The 19,548-nt window shown below is 32.3% G+C and overlaps 2 protein-coding genes across 3 annotated transcripts; both read left to right on the top strand.

Annotated features, from left to right (window-relative positions):
• The first annotated feature begins 138 nt into the window (after positions 1 to 138).
• LOC108806053 (uncharacterized) lies at positions 139 to 4,306 on the top strand. Of its 2 annotated transcripts, none has more exons than XM_018578076.2 (6): positions 139 to 504; positions 585 to 1,140; positions 1,338 to 1,853; positions 1,922 to 3,800; positions 3,883 to 3,918; positions 4,041 to 4,306. In XM_018578076.2, the coding sequence occupies exons 2-4, from the start codon at positions 1,081 to 1,083 to the stop codon at positions 2,312 to 2,314; spliced, it is 969 nt and encodes a 322-aa protein (XP_018433578.1). In that variant the 5' UTR covers positions 139 to 504; positions 585 to 1,080; the 3' UTR covers positions 2,315 to 3,800; positions 3,883 to 3,918; positions 4,041 to 4,306. The 2 variants fall into 2 exon arrangements, with proteins under 2 accessions (XP_018433578.1, XP_018433579.1); XM_018578077.2 differs by having other exon boundaries at positions 139 to 1,140; positions 1,922 to 2,072; positions 2,279 to 3,800.
• LOC108808381 (zinc finger BED domain-containing protein RICESLEEPER 3-like) lies at positions 2,542 to 3,442 on the top strand. The gene is made up of 3 exons (XM_018580538.1): positions 2,542 to 2,621; positions 2,663 to 3,050; positions 3,152 to 3,442. The coding sequence occupies exons 1-3, from the start codon at positions 2,542 to 2,544 to the stop codon at positions 3,440 to 3,442; spliced, it is 759 nt and encodes a 252-aa protein (XP_018436040.1).
• Positions 4,307 to 19,548: the final 15,242 nt, after the last annotated feature.

Below are 19,548 nucleotides of genomic sequence, written 5' to 3'. Positions count from 1 at the left end.
GTTAGAAAATGAATCTTACTCCCTCCCTCCGATTCATTTTAATTTTTGTTTTATATTTACACACAGATTAAAAAATATTTAATTCTGCATATTTTTTTTGACTAAAAACTTACATATTTATATATAAAGAAAGCAAATGTTTTCCAAACACATGCATACATTCATGGCTAAAATCTCCTCCTCCCATAATTAAAATCCTATAGTTAAAAAACCCAGTTTGATCAGATTAGGTCTAGAAGGGTCCAGAAGATCAGATTAGGTCTAGAGGAGCCAAAATTAAGAATTCAACTTTCCAAACTCCCTAGTTATGTCTCTGTCGATAGCCAAAGCTGCATGTAGCGAGAAGAGGCGATCGGAGAGTTGACTCGATAACTGCTAATTCAATCTGTGATCTGGCGAGTGATCAGTTGAATGATAGTGTTTGGGGAGCTGTACTGATTATTATGAAGTCTCTTGTTTCTCTCCTGCCACACCCAGTATATCGTCGATTGTCAACATAGCAAAGTAAGTTTCTTCGAAGTGTTGCTTTGCTGGAGAGTCTGCATGTGATCTAGAGTTTGATCCCAGTGTTGAATCGGTTGTAGGTTGCATCTTCTGGATATCCCTTCCCAAATAATCCAGCTATAAGGGCAAAGATAGAATAAGTGGTCTCTCGATTCCGCGGCTTGATTGCAGAGGAGACACGTCGCACCCTTTTGGAGCTCTCAACTAGCAAGAAGATCCCTAGTAGGGCATCAATTTAGTACAAAGAGCCAAGTCAGAAAATTATGGCGAGGGATTCCTCCTCCAAACCAAACAATATACGCCCAACTTGGTTTACACCGATAACCCGAACGGATTTGATTTTCTGATACATTGGACTATGGGTTCGGTTTAACCCGAAATAACCGAACATACATTAATTGATGTATGTGTCTATAGAGAGACACGCGTGTTACTCCTTACGATTTCCAAAATCCCAACTCTAGTTTCGAAATCAAAAAGCTATAGACGAAGCGGCGAGCCGGCGAGAGAGAAACCTCTTCCTCTTCTTCCTACTCTCGAAATCTCCACTCTACATCTCCTATTTAATCAACACCGATGTTTAATCTCGACCTCACACTCTCTCCACCATCTGCGATTTCGAAGAATCAATCACAGGTTAGTGAGAAGCTTCTGTTCTTTTTCTTCTTTCTTTGTTCTCAGTAACGAGTCTAGAGTGTAGAGTTTCTCTGTTCTCAATCTCGACCTCACACTCTCTCCACCATATGCGATATGATTGTGTTTTTATTTTGCATAAGATTAAAATTTTGAGTTTGTTTTAGTTAGTAACTTGTTACTCTTGAATTTGATTTCAGATGGATTCATCTTCAACACCAAACGTTGACAACAACCAGTTCGAAGGTGATGAAAAACAAGAGTTTCTGACTCCAGACAGTAGAGACAAGAGTAAACAAGTTGTGTCTCCGGACAGGAGAGGCAAGCGTAAAGAATCGCCTGAAGCTAGTGGAGAAACGATGCAGACACAAAGAACACCTAGGTTTCTTCCTCCAAGGTCTAAGATTTGGGGACATTTCACAAGAACAAAGGAGAGTCGTGACAAATGCATATGTCACTACTGCAACAAGACGTTCTGCTGTGCTACAAGATCGGGAACATCCAACTTGCTGAAGCATCTTAGCATATGCAAACGCTTCATGTTGTTTTCAGAGGGTCAAAGCTCTACTCAGCCTAGCGTCAATGAAGAAGGAAAGATGAAATCTAGAAAGATAAGTGATGATACTTTCAGAGAAGCAACAAATGAGATGATGGTGATAGCAGAGCTACCACTGAGTTTCATTGAAGGTGCTGGTTGGAAACACTTCTGTAACAAGGTCAGTTATATATATTAGATAATTCTTTAGTTAAGTTTGGTATCTAACTTTTATCTTTAAAATCGCAGATGGAACTAGGCAGACCAGTTTCAAGAAGGACATCAACAAGAGACATTGTCAAGATGTATCTACAGAGGAAAGCTGCTATGAAGCAATGGTTCAAAGCAAATAAGCAAAGGGTTTCATTAACTACTGACATATGGGTGGCTCAAGTAACTCGTAAGCAAATACTTTCCTTATCTCATGTTTTTATTTTTATTCACAAGCAAGTAGTTTCCTTAGGTCATGTTTTTATTTTTATTCGCAAGCAAGTAGTTTTCTTAGCTTTTGTGTTTAGTTTGATTTGTAAGGAAGTATTTTCCTTAACTTATTTGTTTACTTTGAATCGTAAGAAAGTGACTGGTGTGTTTATTTTTTATCTCAAGTGCAAGCTACATGGTTGTGACTGCTCATTACATTGATCCGTGTTGGCGTTTGAGGAAGCTTATCATTGGGTTCAAGCATGTCACTGATCACAAAGGAGCAACCATTTCGAAGGTTTTGTTAGATTGCTTAGCTGATTGGGGGATACAGAATATATTCTGTGTGACAGTGGACAAATGCAACGGCAAATTCATCTGCATTGCGAAAATTTCAGGCTCAGTTTTCACTGCTGTCTGAAGAAGCACTGGTTCTAGATGGTGAAATGATGCATGTGAGATGTAGTGCACATATCATCAACCTCATCGTGAAGGATGGAATGGCTGACGCAGATGAGAGTGCAATGCGGTCTGTAATGTTGTGGTCTACGCTAGAGCTTCACCAAACAGGCTGTCATCATTTGAGCAGAAGGTAGATGCTGGCAAACTGACTAGGGGAAGCTTGCCGTTGGATGTGAGTACTAGGTGGAACTCCACCTATCTGATGGTAACCACAGCTATGAAGTTCAGAGTTGCTTTTGACAAAATGGAGCAAGAGGATAAGCTCTACAACGATTACTTCTTAGAGATGGATAAAGGTGTAAAGAGGGTAGGTCCTCCTCTGTTCAATGATTGGAAACCAATTGAAAGGTTAGGCCGGTTCTTAGTCATCTTCTACAACTCAACTCTTGTTGTTTCTGCCTCAACCTCTCTCAATGCGTACAAGTGCTACGGGGAAATTGTAACGATAGCAGCTAATCTGATGGATTTGATGAAGAGCAGAGATCATCATCTTAAGGTGAAGGCATAGGAGATGTATGAGAAATTCGACAAGTACTGGAATGGGTTGAAGAACATCAATAAGATGTTGATTGTGGCAACTGTTTTTGATCCATGAAGAAGATGGATCTTGCAACCATGTGTTTTGAAGAGCTTTATGGGCCGGACAGCTTGGAAGGCAAAGAAATGTATGATTATGTGATCAGTGTGTTGCGCAGCATGTTCAAGGAGTACAGAGACAGATATGGGAAGAGTCAAGAAGATCAATCTGATCACTCTAAGAAGTCTAAGGGTAAATCATATCAGTCTGCTCAACAGGAAGCATCGGTTCATATGGATTTGGTTGAAGATGGTTTCGGTTATAAGAGGATTGACCGAAGGTATAAGCAGAAGTTGAATGCAGGAGTCTGAGACAAGCGTGATGAGCTTGAAATTTATTTGAAAGAAGCGGTTGAGAATCCAGAGTTGATGGTTGGTGTAGAGTATGATGTTCTATCATATTGGAAGAGAAACAGTTCGAAGTTCTCGATTCTTTCATTGATGGCAAAAGATGTCTTGGCAATGCAAGTCTCATCTGTAGCATCTGAGAGTACTTTCAGCACAGGTGGAAGGATCATTGAGCCATCTCGGAGCTGCCTTATTCACTTCATGGTCGAGGTGCTGATGTGTACTAAGCAATGGCTAAAACAAGACATTCGATGTGATTCACAAGTGGTTACCAATGCAAAAATCCTTGAGGATATTGCAGAGCAAGAAGATATTGAGAGAGGTATGTTTGTTTTGTCTTTGTTCTTTCGTAAATATGTTTCTTTATATATTGTGTTTCTTACTTGTTTTTCTCTTTGCATCAGAATTAACTGGCTCAGTTGCTCAGCCATCAGTGTAAGGTAAAACCTCTTCTCTTTGCTTCATGTTCTTGTCGAATTTCTCTTTGCTTCATGTTCTTGTCGAATTATCTTGTTATAAAGCTCAAGTTTACATCATGTTTTGTTGTCATTTTGTTTGATAGGAATGGAAGATTGTCAAATGCTCACTTGGTCGTGGTGTGTTGATCGTGGTGATGCTCTTTCTCGTAGTGTCATTTTGTTGTTTTGTGTTTGAGGATTTGGTGTTTTTATTTTGTTATGTAACGGTGGATGGATGTTGTTTTTTTCCTCTTATTTTCTGGTGTGTTTGAGGCTTTGAGCCATGGATGGATGTTCTTTTTTTTTTCATTTGGGATTGAACTATGAATTGTAATTTTCGGAATTATTAAAGTATGGAGTCTTGTTTTCAGTTTGATTGAAATTTTCATTTCAGTTTAAGGATTATGTTTCATATTTTTTTTTAGAAATGTGTATTTTAGTTCAGTATAACCCGAACCGAACCGAAAAAACCCGAAACCGATTGATATTTGATTACTTTATGGGTTTTACATTGCAATAAAATATTATACCAAACCCGATGTGATATTACCCGAAACCGACCCGTTTTAAATAATTTTTAGAATGGGACCTTTTTCTCTAAACCCGACCCGAATAACCCGACCTGAACCCGAACCGATATCCGAACGCCTAGGCCTACACCCAAGGTATTGTTGCTTCTCTGTCTCTCAGCTTTCTATAAATCTCGCTAGTGCTGTATCTGAACGATGGTTTGTTGTTCACTACCCATTAATAGTGATCCTTTTAATGTAGTAAAGAATATATGCAATTGAACCATAGTTTCCGAATGAGGAGGAGGGAGTTTCCATGTTCCATCAGCAAAACGGTCTGCCACAGTCGATGTCGAACTGATACCCATCCCTAAAGTTTGGCCTGAGAGTAGATACAACGAAAATTTTCCAAACGGCAACCAATTGTCCGACAAGAATCGACATGATTCTCCATTGCCCACAGCTTTATCCAGGTATACACTTCACTCTAAGCTTAAGGAGTTTGTTCACAAACCGTGAGTTAGTTGTAGAAGGTCTTATAGTCGAGAAATTTGAAAGAGAACCTCTTAGAACTTCTGTCTTGATCCTTCTTAGCCAGATTGATCCTGCTTGGAAGAACAACAACCATATTAGTTTGATACAGCACAATTTGTTCCAAGTCAATAGATCCTTCACCTCCAGTCCACCAAAAGATTTTTTCTTAGTCACCACCTCCCATGAGACCTTAGCAGAATGATGTTCATCAAATATTCCTTTCCATAGAAATAGACCACAAAGAGAGTTTATTCTTTTCACACAGGCTTTAGGAAATAGGAAAATAGAACACCAGAAGTTCGCTATTCTCGCAATGACTGTTTTAATTAAGAATAGTCTTCCAGCAAAGGACAATGTCTTAACACTCTAAGAAGTGAACTTTGATTTAAATTGCTGAATGAAAACCTCACAATTTGATATTGTTAACTTCTTTGTGCAGAGCGGGACACCAAGATAGCGCACTGGTAGAGTCCTATTTGGCATTCCCGTAGACACCTTGATAACATCAATTCTGCATATTTCTAAAATAAAATTATCATTACCTACACACTTAATCATATTTCAACCAATAAAAAATTAGAAAATCTTGTGAATAAGTTTTGCATTAAAAATCTAATACGACACTTACTTTGAAATAAAAATATATTCTAAAACGACAACTAAATTAGAATGGAGAAAAACTTAATCAAAGACAAATATTTGTAGTTGTTAAATAGTTTTAGTTCTCTTCTTGGTAGAAAAAACGAATGAATCTATTTAAATTTTCTATATATGTTTTAATAATTGTCATTGCATTACGTTTCAAAAACAAATATTGGCCACTGAAAAATTTAACAAGACATAAATTGGTTTAACTTTGGCTATAGAAGAATCGGATCATTAGATCAACAAATGTTTTCTGAATTTATTGACCATCTGAATCATACATCGACCTGTACACTTCAGTATTTAATAATTTATAGTTTGAAAATTTAATATCATACTAGATCTTGACCCATCCAACTGGGCGATATTTATTATATGTTTTTAAATTTTTATTTATAAATGATATATTTGTAATATTTAAACATAAATTTATATTAAAAATTAACATTTGTAGTTATAATAAAATTAAAAGTTTTAAAAAATATTTTGATATAAATTTTAAATTCCTAATTAAAATAATATAGAGATGGGTCATAATTTTTTCCAATTCCAAAATCTTAGCATTATTAATAAAAAATAAAATAATTTTTAAATAAATAAAATATATAAACATATTTGAAATTAAAATAAATTTGTTAAAAAAAAAATCTTACGGTATTGTTGTTTATTTCTATAGTTTGACCCGTGGCCGTATAAATATTTGCTTTCAATTCATTTTTTTTTTCTTTTTCTAATGATAATGTGTATATATATATATATATATGTGTGTGTGTGTAAATTAATATGTATTACATAATTGTTAGCATAAAATTATAAAACAAAATTTTATTTATTACTTTAAATAATTATATTATGTGATTTAAATCGTCTATTATATCACAGTATATCATAAAAAATCTAACATTTATAACTAATTGGACTTATATTATAAAAGTGTTATACTAAAAATTTATAAATAAAATGTTTTATATTTTATTTATATGATACATAAATTGATTTTGATGTGTGATTTTATTTCTATTATTTTTATTAATAAATATTGAAAAATATTTAATGTTAACAAAAAATCTATAAGGAAATTTATTTTGGTTAAGATTCATTCTATTAAAGAAATCTATTATTTAAATTAGGAAAATACATTAAATACTTAAATCTATCATTTAAATAAGGAAAAGACAAAATTCTCTACTATCTTTGTTACCAAATAAATTTTTTTTTTAAAAGACTCCAATCCCTATTACCAAACAAAAGCTTAAAGTACTTCTACTTTTCTAAGATAGATTTTTTAGTAATATATAGAAATTTAGAACAGTAGTTTATTACTCCCTCCGTTTTTGAACAAGTGTCATTTCGACATTTTTTACAGATTAAAAAAGTAACGGAAATATATGTAAGTTGTTATTAATTACATCTTTTACCAATTGAATTCGAAATAAATAAAATTATTTATAAAATCAATACAGTTTGTAACTAATTTTCAGCTGAAAATAATTATAGTTTACATCAATGTTTTAAACTGATATTTTTATGTAAAAAAAAATAAAATGATATTTTTTTTGTCGACTTTTACAGACTCATGTAGACTCTGTAAACCAAGTTGGTGGCTCGTCATCCATGTGCACAACAAAAGACGCTTGAGTTCTAACCCCTCGTGCTAGTCCATCGGCCTTCAGATTTTGTGTCCGTGGTACATAAATGATCTCTGAGCTGTGAAAATTCTCTCGCAAGGTCTTGATATCTGCCAAATAGTTATCGAAAGCAGGCCATTCTTCTGGTTCGGACACCATCTTTACCAATTGAGAACAATCTGTTGCAAACGTGATCCGGAATTGATGCAAGTTCCTCATACACTCCATCGCCCAAATTAAAGCTTCTACCTCAGAATGAAGAGGAGATAGAGAAGCCCTGACATTTCTTGCCCCCATTAGACCCGCAAAACCCTCTAAGGTGCTATACCATCCTTGACCAAAGAATACTTCTTTATCTTTCCAAGAACCATCCGTGAAACACCATCATCCTGGGATGGCCGGTAGACTCATAATTGGTCGATTAATCGCCGGTATAGATAACAATTGTGCATCTTCCCAAAGCTTAGCTTCAGTTACCGCTATTTTGAGCGTGTCTCTAGGGTCAATATCCAAATTACTAAAAACCTTGTTGTTCCTTCCTTTCCAAATATACCATAAGATCCATGCGAAATGGTGATCATCCATTTTGGGAAGGACTCTCCAAAACAAATGATCCACATTCGTGTAAAGAGATTCTGTCGGGAAAATATATGGGCTAGTTGGTATCTGAGATAAGGCTCACACCTGATGTGCTAGAGGACATTCAAAAAACACGTGGTTTATAGATTCCTCTGAGGCTCCACATCGGTCACAGCATATATCTCCTAAAAGACCCCTGGCATGTAAATTCTTTCTCACCGCTATACACCCTGATACGATCGAGTTGCCATAAAAATGTTTAAGTTTAGGTGGGCAACGAATTTTCCAACAATGCGCCTTAAGAACATCCACCATAGGTCCAAATGTGTGCAAAGGTTTTTCCTTGTCCGGATACATTTTTTCTAGTTGGTATCCAGATTTAACCGAATATTTTCTATGATATTTATTATGAGAAAAGGAAATCTATTTATATAAAGTAGACTTCACTCTCTCCTGGTGAAAACACATCAGCATCCATGTCACTAATTCGGTCAACGTGGTGATGACACCTGTCCAGCTTAATAAAACTAACGCGAAGCTTCATTAATGTTTATGGACTAGCCCGACTTTCTTTTGAACGTGTTAATGTTAAGGACTTACCGAGTTTCTTTTGTTATAGGCTTTGAATAATGTTTTATGGGCTGAAACCAAAACAAAAGCTTGCTCCGTCGTAGCCTTCAACTTCTTCGAGGATGAAGACTTCTATCTAGGGTTCTTTATCGAACTCCAATTAGGTCAATTGACAATTGAGGTTGTAGAGTCGTGTGAGACGCATCTTCGTGAGAAATCTATGGGTGGAGCTCCGTGTTGGTCCGTCTGCAATTCATCTCCTTGAACCGTTACGGGAATAAGTAATACAACGCCATTTATGACCCAAGGCTGTTTAGAGTCCCTATTAACTCTCTCCACCTCTACACCTTCCCAACATAGGATTGCAAAACCTTAACTTTTAACGAGCAACTTCTCAGGTACTCCTCCACCTCCATATAATCTCTCTCTCTCTCTCTCTCTCTCTCTCTCTCTCTCTCTCTCTCTCTCTCTCTCTCTCTCTCTCTCTCTCTCTCTCTCTCTCTCTCTAGATCAATGTTACTGCTTTGCTTTGATATTCGTTTGACCCAGATCAATATTTTGTTATTTTATGTTTTGCATCTCACTTTTACTTACCGTAACAACTTCGCAGGTCAGTGTTTTCAATGGGCTAAGTGATCATCGCAACCTACCGGCTCTCTACGCTTACTAAATTTTTACGTCTCCATGGCAAACCGATGAAAATCAACCAACCTAAGAGAGACGAAACACAAGAGCTCATTGTTGTTGCTTTGGGATCTCTGGCAAACATCGCACTGGTTAGACTTTCTCATGCCCATTTGTTGGGTCTCATCTCTATCTCTATCTCACTATCTTATTGAAGATTTTATTATCTTTACATGCAGATTGTTCAGCTTGAACCTGAGTTTTTAAAAAATGTCGGACAGATTGTTCTTCTTGGTGGACCATTCACAGTAAACGGAAAGGTAAATCCAGCTTTAGAAGCTAATGTAAGTTCTTTCACACTCATTAAAGTAATGTGAATTTGTGATCTTTTCGGGCACCAGCTAATATCAACTGTGAATATAAAATCTTCTTAATGTATAGTTTATTTCTTCACATCTCCCCGTATCTTCGTATCCAAGTTGTAGGCTATGGTATTTTTTGGTAATCCAAAAGCTGCAGAAATTGTGTTCCCATGTTGGGTCTACATAATTGCTGGGGAAATCAACGTGACCCATCAAGTTATTATGACATGCTCTTTGGAATATAATTTTGCCTCATTTGTTGTTTTCCATTTGTACGCAAAAGTCGTTTTCATAATCGTACATTATTTTATCACATGTTATCTTAATAGGAAATGGTAGCCATTAGTGCTTTCTCCTGTAGATTGTAATTTGGATAAAAAATGATTTATACCATGGGGACAACACTCTTGTTTTTTTGTTCTCTTTTGGCAATTTTCCCAATTATTTTCTTATGTTCAGTACGCTGACAATAACGTATAGGGTGCATTTCTGCAGAGCTTTTACAAGGAAACTTCTTTTCCCCGGGTGAACATGTGGTCCAGCAATTAGATTTGATGACTGATATGTTGGAAACTCAAATATGTGGAAGCCATTGGAAGGTCCACATCCCTTTCCAGATTCCACAGCTGCATTAAACAAATAACTCGAAAAGATACAAAGTAAACAAAAGCGAAACAAGATAATTTAAACTAAAACAAACATATTAAGAGATCCGCAAAGAAAAATACAAGTCTTTGTCAAATAATTGCAACGATTGCATTAGTTACCAAAATTGGTCAACTGCGACGAAACTGAAGACAAATCTTTTTATAACAAATAAAATCAATGGAAAAAGAAAGATAAAATACAAGAAAAGTAACAAATATGTAACGCAAAACTAATGTTAAAACAAATTAAGATAGAAAAAATTATCAAACACCAAACAAAAAAAAACAAAAAAAACAGGGCTGATGTAGCATTCAACAAAACTAAATCTAAAGAAATGCCAAACCAACTCAATTTCAAACTGCCTTAAATTTTTATTGAGTTGTGTCAACACCATAACATGAAAATCTATTTAAAAGAACAGATAAAGCAATTATTTATAGCCCAAACAAAATAAACAACAAGTTATTCCCACAATTATGATTTAATTTTCTTTAAAAAAAATTTAACCAAACACTAAAATAGAACCACCATGACTCCATCAGTAAACTAAATAATTCAACCCGTATATTTTCCCTATCCGATCAAACCATTCATACCACTTTAATTCACCATCTTGACACACAAACAACAAGATCAAATAATAATTATACAAACTAAAATAACAAAAATTAAAATCAAATCCCGTCCGTAGGACGGACCGACCCTAGTAATTTATAAAATGATTGATGGGGTCCGTGGGGACCTGGATTTTGAAATAATAAGTATATTATATCAACATAAAATAAGAATATGTTTTCTTAGAAATATTCGGTAAAGGATATGACAATGGGAAATTGGGAATAGTCAATTGCGTGCCATTATATTTATTATTTTTTCTATCTAATTTATTAATTTAGAGTTCTAGTTATATCCACTGCTAAATGGTTGTCAATTAAATTTTAGACCTATGCACTTTTCCATTAATGATAGATTAGATATCTTATCTATATAAATCTGAAAATTCTGTTACAGTAATTCATTTCGATTACCAATTATTCGGGAATCAATAAAAATTATCGATACTTTTACCAATGATATTTAGTTTTGACATACAAAAATATCTATCACTGAATATGACATACAAAATACAATATTGTATAACTGAAATTGTTCCGTTATGTTTCTTTACATTTCTCACTGCTATCATGCTATGTAAGATTAATTCGAACCTTTTATTTATCAAGATTTTAATGTATGCGATAGTAATTAATAACCGGTGCTATATAGAGAATTAATTGGTCAACCTAAGACATTGTCTATTTGTTTTAAAATATTCAAGATTTAGAACATAAATTGTTTAAATTATTTTTTTGACACAGATTTATTGGAACAACTTAATCCTAATATTTATATAAAAAACAAATAAGTAACTAAACTACAAACCACACATTCTAGAGTAAAATCAAATTTAAATTTAGTGAATTTGTAAAAACCTTCTAATACCATTTTATAGAAAAAACCCATGTTTTAACGCGGGTTAGAATCTAATTATACTTATATGACTTGGTCGTGATTGTAACTAGATCGTGATTGTAACTAGAGATAATATTGATATTTCCGTCCATTTAAATTATTATTTTTTGAATTTAATATTTTCTATTTTATTTTCATAAAGTAACACACTTTGTTTGGCAAATTCTAATAAATTTTTTCATAATCAAATAAAATATTTTTGTAAGAAATATGTGGTATTGATATGATAATGAGTATACTTTTATATGATTTGGTCGTGATTGCAACCTGAGATAATATTGATATTTCCGTCGATTTGAACGATTTTTTGTTGATTTAAATTAATTAACACACTTTGTTTTGCAAATTTTAATAATGATTTATCATAATTATCTGGACTGATTTTGGGACATAAACTTTCACTATGTGTTTTGCAAATTTTAATAATTATTTATCATGATTATCTGGACTGATTTTGGGACTAAACTTTCATTAGTTCTCCCACAACGTACCCAATTTTCTTTAAGGGCGTAATTTTAATAATTTAGCTCTAACTGGTGACATAGGGAACCAAGAGGAATGATCCATTCCCACTCATTCCTTAAAAATTACACCATTTATAAGGAATTTTTGTTCCATATGATTCCTTGTCATTCCTTAAATTTTAAGGAACCATAGAACAAAAGTATTCCTTATCAAAATTGATATGGAACAAAAGTAATAAATATTTCTTTTAATTCCATTGATTTTATTCTTATTCATTCCTTTCATACTCATTCATATTCCTAATTTAATGGTCACCAGTTAGAACCTTAGTTATATTTAACACTAGATATGGACCCGTGCGTTGCACGGGTTTTGTTTTCTATTTTAATTTTATAAAGAATATAAAAACAATAAATTATTCTAAAACAGTTTTAGGATTTATTCTGATATGTTTGTGAAATTTATTTTATAGTTAAGAACTCATTATCCCATATAAATTCAGGTTAATATTTGTATTTTAATAATTATGGCACATAGTTGAATTATTATCAACTTTATACTTAGTGTTAGAGAAAATATTCATACCTAAAAATTTAAAGCGAACCTTAACCCAAAATAAAAATTAGAGTGAAATTAAAATACTTGAAAGTCAAATAAGGCCAATAAACTCGATGACATAATGTTTCTATTAACTTACTTTATGTTGTTCTTCTTGTTTACATATATTCTAAAGCTTTCTTAGTCATTTAATGAACTTTGTATTGTCATTTTAAAGTTCTTGAAATTGTTTTTTGTGCATTTGATATCATCCACATATTGGTTTGTCTGGTGTAATTTTAGTTGTTCAACCAATATAAATCATTTTGGATCATCTTCTTATTATTTAATTAATGATAATGAAACCATCACCGCATACATCTTATAACTACAAAAAATTATGTGAATGTTGAAGACTATATTTATGAATTTTGATTATGTGAATAACCGTTTATAAAAAACATAACTTCTTAACAATAGTATTGTGGAAAAAAAAACTATAGTTTTGTGGTGATAAATCTTAAGATAAATAAATTATTTTATTATATATCGTAAAAGGTTGAAGAAAACACAATTTTAGAGATAATTATAAAGTTCTTCTAATTTAATTTTAAATATACAACAACATTCGCAATCATATATATCATCCCCTAAATCTAAATAATAATCACTAAAGATTTAACTCAAATATTATGGTATTTTTGCTTGAAAGTAGTATTAAAAAGTAATATTATAGTTATAGTATTTCAATCAATTTCTCTGTTTTTTTTTCATTTTGGATCTGTAGTTTTTCCAATGAGTGCTTTATTATTATTTTCAAATTACTTGCTTCTCAATTTATAGTAACAATATACCATTTTATTAAAATGAGTTAATCTTAAATTATTATCTTAATTCATTCTTTATTAGTAATATATTTCTACAATAACAGTATATTTAAAATGAATTAGAAAAATTCTACATAGTAAAAATATAATAATATGACTATCAAGCTTGATTTATTTGTCACCAAACACATATAAAGATCACATATGGTGACAATAATGATAATAATCTATTTTTATGACCAGACATGAAAATATATATAAACATACGGTTGATTTTCGTATGACCAAACATATATAAAGACCAATCATGACAACATTCTATTTTCTGATTTCTGTTGATTAAATAATTTAGAATCATATTTGTCATCAAATTATTTTTAAAAAATACTATTAAATATTTTTAAAATATTTTTGTTAGGATCTAAAAAATGGAAACATTATATTTTATAATTCTCTTTTATTTAAAATTTAATAAAAGAATTATCTTTTGGTTAGGACTTAGAAAATATGGTACAAATCTCTTTTGTTCAGAATTTGTTTTTGAAAAAAAACTACTATCAAATATTCTTTTACGTTTTTTTTTCTTAACTCTTTAGAAAAAGAAAATTGATATTCTTAATCTTTTACAATTATCTTTTTTCTAGGATTTAAAAAAATAAAATTGCTATCAAATAACTATTTCTAGTTAATATTAACTGTATTTTAAAATTTCAATTTCAAACTTCATTTTTAATATCAGTAATATTTTTACAATTTCTGGTTAAGATTTTAAAAGGAAAAACTATTTTATAAATGTCTTTTATTTAGGATTTTATAAAAATAATGTCAGATTTTTATTAACATACTTTACAATCTATTTTTACTGGCATACCGGATAAATATTTGACGTTATTTTTGGTCTACAACTTTTTAACAGAAAATTTTCTAATGATAATAAAAGTTAGTTATTTAAAAGAAAACAATAAGATTAGTTCTGAAATATTATTTTACTGATTTTTTAAAGAAAATTTACTTATTTTATAATTATTTTTAAAATATAATTTTCAATAAAAAATTGTGTCTTTTTATGATTCTATAAATATATTTTTTTAAATCTTGTAAAAAACTAACAACTTTTTAATCGAAGATATTTTGTTTAACTAATAATATATTTTGTCTTATATGTACAGACACATATTCATCACATTCATACATACTCTCCTACGACAACATCATAATTTACAAAATTTATGATAACATCATAAGATGTAGTAAGGACAATAAAAACTAAGCTGTACAAAGAAATAAAAAAAGTTAGGTAATATTTTTCTTGTAACTACTATTATGTTTTGTTAAAATAATATGAGGAAACTTAAATCTAAATAGATGTGAAATATTTGTAGTTATTTTGGTTTATATTTAAAAAACACAATATTATCTATTAAAAAGGAAAGTTAATTAATTATAGGAAAATAGTAGGAGTACTTTTACAATTATTTTTTGGTTAGGATTTGAAAAAAGGAAAATTACAATAAATTATTTATGAATGAAATACCAAACTATTTATTTATGATTAAAAATATTAAACACATGTCATAATCTAAATTATATATTGTCATGTGTCACAATCATATTAATTATAAACTTTTAAACGATTATGTGATTATAATTTTAAATTTTCTAAAATCATAATAAAAGAGATTTATATAATAATTTTTTACTTTTTAATCCTAACCAAAATAGAATTTGTTATATTTTTAAATCCAAACCAAGGTGAATTGTAAAACTTTATTTAATAATAACATTTCTTTTTAATAATTTGATGTTAAACATGATACTAAAAGCTAGTATTAAATTAACAATTACAAATTGTTAAAAAGTATGTGATATTAAAAACGAATTTTAAAAATACCAATATTAAAAAATCTTGTTATATTATGTAATAGTAATTTTCCTTTTTTTAAAATTCTAAAAAGAAACCATAAAAAATATAGATGTGAAATATTTGTAGTTATTTTTGGTTTATATTTTTAAAAACATACAGTTGTCTATTAAAATAGGGGAAAGTTAATTGTTTATAGGAAAATGAGTACTTTTATAAAAACAAAATTTGGTTAGGATTTGAAAAAAGGAAAATTACAACCAAATATCTTTGAATAAGATCCCTAACTATTCATAATAAGAAAAAAAATTAAAAACATGTCACAATCTTAAAGTATATATTGTCAAGTGTCACATTCATATTAGTTAGAAACTTTTAAGCGGTTATGTGATAATAATTTTAATTTTGTAAAACCCTAATAAAAGAGATTTGTAAAGTAAAATTTAGTATTAATTAACAAATACAAATTGTAAAAATAGTATGTGATATTAAAAAACAATTTTAAGAAAATAATTTTATAAAATCTTGTTATACTATGTAATAGTAATTTTCCTTTTCTAAAATCCTAAAAGGAAACCATAAAAGAATTTTCTTTTGTAATAATATTTTTTCTAAATCTCTTTTAAATTCTTAACAAAACAAAATGTATTAACACATGTCATAATCTTAACTTTTTAGAAATTTTTAAGCTGTTATGTGATAATAATTTTAATTTTGTAAATCCTAATAAAAGAGATTTGTATAGTAAAATCTAGTATTAATTAACAAATACAAATTGTAAAAATAGTATGTGATATTAAAATGAATTTTAAAAAAACAAAATTTATAAAATCTTGTTATACTATGTTATAGTAATTTTTTCTTTTCTAAAATCCTAAAAAGAAACCATAAAAGAATTTGTGATAATAATTTAAATTTTGTAAAATCCTAATAAAAGAGATTTGTATAGTAAAATCTAGTATTAATTAACAAATACAAATTTTAAAAATAGTATGTGATATTAAAACGAATTTAAAAAAAACAAAATTTATAAAATCTTGTTATACTATGTTATAGTAATTTTTTTTTCTAAAATCCTAAAAAGAAACCATAAAAGAATTTCTTTTTATGATAATTTTTTTTTTCTAAATCTTTTTTAAATTTTAACAAAAAAATGTATTGACACATGTCGCAATCTTAATTTTTATTGACACATATCACAATCATGTTAATTAGTAACTATGAAGAATCAAGCTTTATATAATAAGATATGCCGTAAAAAAGGTTAGAAAAGAATGAGACTTAATTTATATTTGTGTAGGCGAAATAATAATAGTAGAGAAATATCATTTTTGTCAGTCTAAATTAGTAAAACATATCTATCTATCTATCTTATATTAATAAAGGAGATATGAGTCTCTCCTTATTAAGCCACGTCAATTCTAGGAAGAGGGGAAATAAAACACATGTCATCGTTCTCCTTCTCTAGGCAAGCTAAATCGAGATGCATGTGGGCTTCTTTTTCATTATTAAGATGTTGAGGCTCAATCTCATACTTCAACAATGAAATTCAGAACCAGCAGGAGGAGATATTCTTTTAACTTAACACCTATGAGTCTATGACAGACTCTTTTCTTCGCCAATTCAGATATTTGCCCTTCTACCTTCCCCTTTTGACAGTTACAATTGTCAGACATCAAGTGGTGTTCCATCCACGATCACCATTAACTTCCACTACTAATTAGTTCTGAAACATAAAACCACCAACACCGAACTCTCTTGGGTTTCTACTCACCCAATCTATATAAACCGATGAGTGCATGACTCTCCTCTTTCCACAGCAATGGCTCCTTACGCAACAATGGCCACGAACAATTCCATTAAATTAGTGTTCAGCTCAGATATTGTTTTCCCTGAAGCTTCATATAGATGAAATCAGCAGCCATGGCAAATAGCGTGCACTAAAGTTTAGAGGACTATGACCCAGCCAATCGTATGTTTCCTGGGGTTTCTCTATTTCATATATTCATCGTTTCACTACTTTCTCTCCGGTCCTTGACTGAGTTTAGCTTCGTTGTGGTTTCAGTGGCTCTAGAACTTGATTTTAGATTTCTTCTTAGTGTAAGCTTTGGACCATGGATTTACACGGTTTTAGTCTATCAAAGTGTGCAATGATTCGTGTTCTGGTGATTTTGTATTTGTGATGCAGAAAGTTCAGATCAGTTTTGGCTATTTGAGCAGAAATGAAGAATTAATGTAAGCCATCCTATATTCTGAAGATGCAAGAAGAGCTTGCAGATGTCAATAGTCTTCCGTGACTAACTAGGCGACGAAGTCACTGATGTTGGAGGCATTAGTCGTTACTACATAAGGCATGCGGAGTGGTGGGTTACCATGTGGATGCAAGGATATGCTGTGATGGAGAAGAATAAACTGAGGGTTTATGTCTTGACGTAGTCGTTGAAGTAGTTGCCGATGCAGTGTGTGTCAGAGAGTGAACCAGGAGGCATGCGGAGTGGTAGAGACCATGTGGATGCAAGATGCTGAGCTGGCGTGGGATAAACTTGAGGAGCAAGTTTATACCGTGGAGAAAAGGCAAGAGATAAATTTGGGGAGCAAGTTTATGCCTTGAAGAATAAGTACATTCCAAGAAAAGAAAAGTGTACTTATTAATATGGAAGTTGTCCATATATCCATGTTGCCTAGGAGAGTAGGGTTTCAGGAACGTGGAGATCACTATAAAAGAGCTATGGAGTCGTGGGTATTCCAATAAGACACTGAGGGCTATTATTATAGAGGAAGGGTGAAAATCACTTAGGGTGTTTTTGGGTCGTGCTGAAGCAGTTGCTGAAGTACTGACGATGGAGATACAAGTTTGGGTATATTAGGAATTGTTCAGTGGCGTGTGTTAGGGTGTAACACTAGACGTGTAAAGCTGATTAAGCATAGCTTGTAATAGGGTTTACAAGGCGATTTCTAATAAAGAAATTGGTGTTTGCTTGTATCTATTTTGTCTCTTGATTTACCTTCTGCATTACTTAATTGTGGTGTCATCTTTGCACTTACAATTGGTATCAGAGCGGATCACCTAAGTTACTGGTGTGATCCTGAAGGTGAAGATGTACACGATTGTTTGATGCAGAAGATAATCATGTTGGATGATGGTTGGTGGTATGGTCATTGGAGGGCGCACATGAAGCTGTTGGTTTGAGGAATCAAAGAGCGTGCGTGGATAGCTGTGAAGACTGGGTGGGAGGAGCCTACCATATTTACAGCAGAGGGGAAGAAGCCGAAGCCTAAGGAGCCAAGACAAGGAGTGGTTCGAGAGGTAGTTCGAGAAGTAGTACGGCGGATGCGTCAGAGCCTGATGCAGTACTCATGAAGAAGCAGACGGGTGTGTCTGTGATGTTTGTATTGACATCTAAGCATCTATGTTTTAGCTTAGTATGCAATCAAGCAGGGGGAGAAGTGGTGACGTTCTGGTCCAAGGAGTGCATATCTCATGGGGGAGAAAAGCATGGTGATGGACATCCTGATGTAGATGGTGCATATCTCGTGGGGGAGAAGAGCATATTTATGTATGAAGATGAAGATAGTGCAAGTCTCGTGGGAGAGAAAGGCATATCTAATGAGGAGGTTTCCAGGTGAGGAAACGTGGTTGTTGAACCATAAGGGTATTGTGCTTGATTGGCACACAAAGCTAAAAGGGAGAGATTGAAGATGCAAGAAGAGCTTGCAGATGTTAATAGTCTTCCGTGACTAACTAGGCGACGAAGTCACTGATGCTGGAGGCATTAGTCGTTACTACATAAGGCATGCGGAGTGGTGGGTTACCATGTGGATGCAAGGATATGTTGAGATGGAGAAGAATAAACTGAGGGTTTATGTCTTGACGTAGTCGTTGAAGTAGTTGCTGATGCAGTGTGTATCAGAGAGTGAACCAGGAGGCATGCGGAGTGGTAGAGACCATGTGGACGCGAGATGCTGAGCTGGCGTGGGATAAATTTGAGGAGCAAGTTTATACCGTGGAGAAAAGGCAAGAGATAAACTTGGGGAGCAAGTTTATGCCTTGAGGAATAAGTACATTTCAAGAAAAGGAAAATGTACTTATTAATATGGAAGTTGTCCATATATCCATGTTGCCTTGGAGACTAGGTTTCAGGAACGTGGAGATCACTATAAAAGAGCTATGGAGTCGTGGGTATTCCAAGAAGACACTGGGGGCTATTGTTATAAAGGAAGGGTGAAAATCCCTTAGGGTGTTCTTGGGTCGTGCTGAACCAGTTGCTGAAGTACTGACGATGGAGAGACAAGTTTGGGTAGATTAGAAAT

Source organism: Raphanus sativus, chromosome 6 (genome assembly GCF_000801105.2).
Source record: "Raphanus sativus cultivar WK10039 chromosome 6, ASM80110v3, whole genome shotgun sequence".
NCBI classification, from domain to species: Eukaryota; Viridiplantae; Streptophyta; class Magnoliopsida; order Brassicales; family Brassicaceae; genus Raphanus; species Raphanus sativus.
Note: the sequence above shows the minus strand (reverse complement) of the source record. Positions and strands in the feature narration are given on the sequence as shown.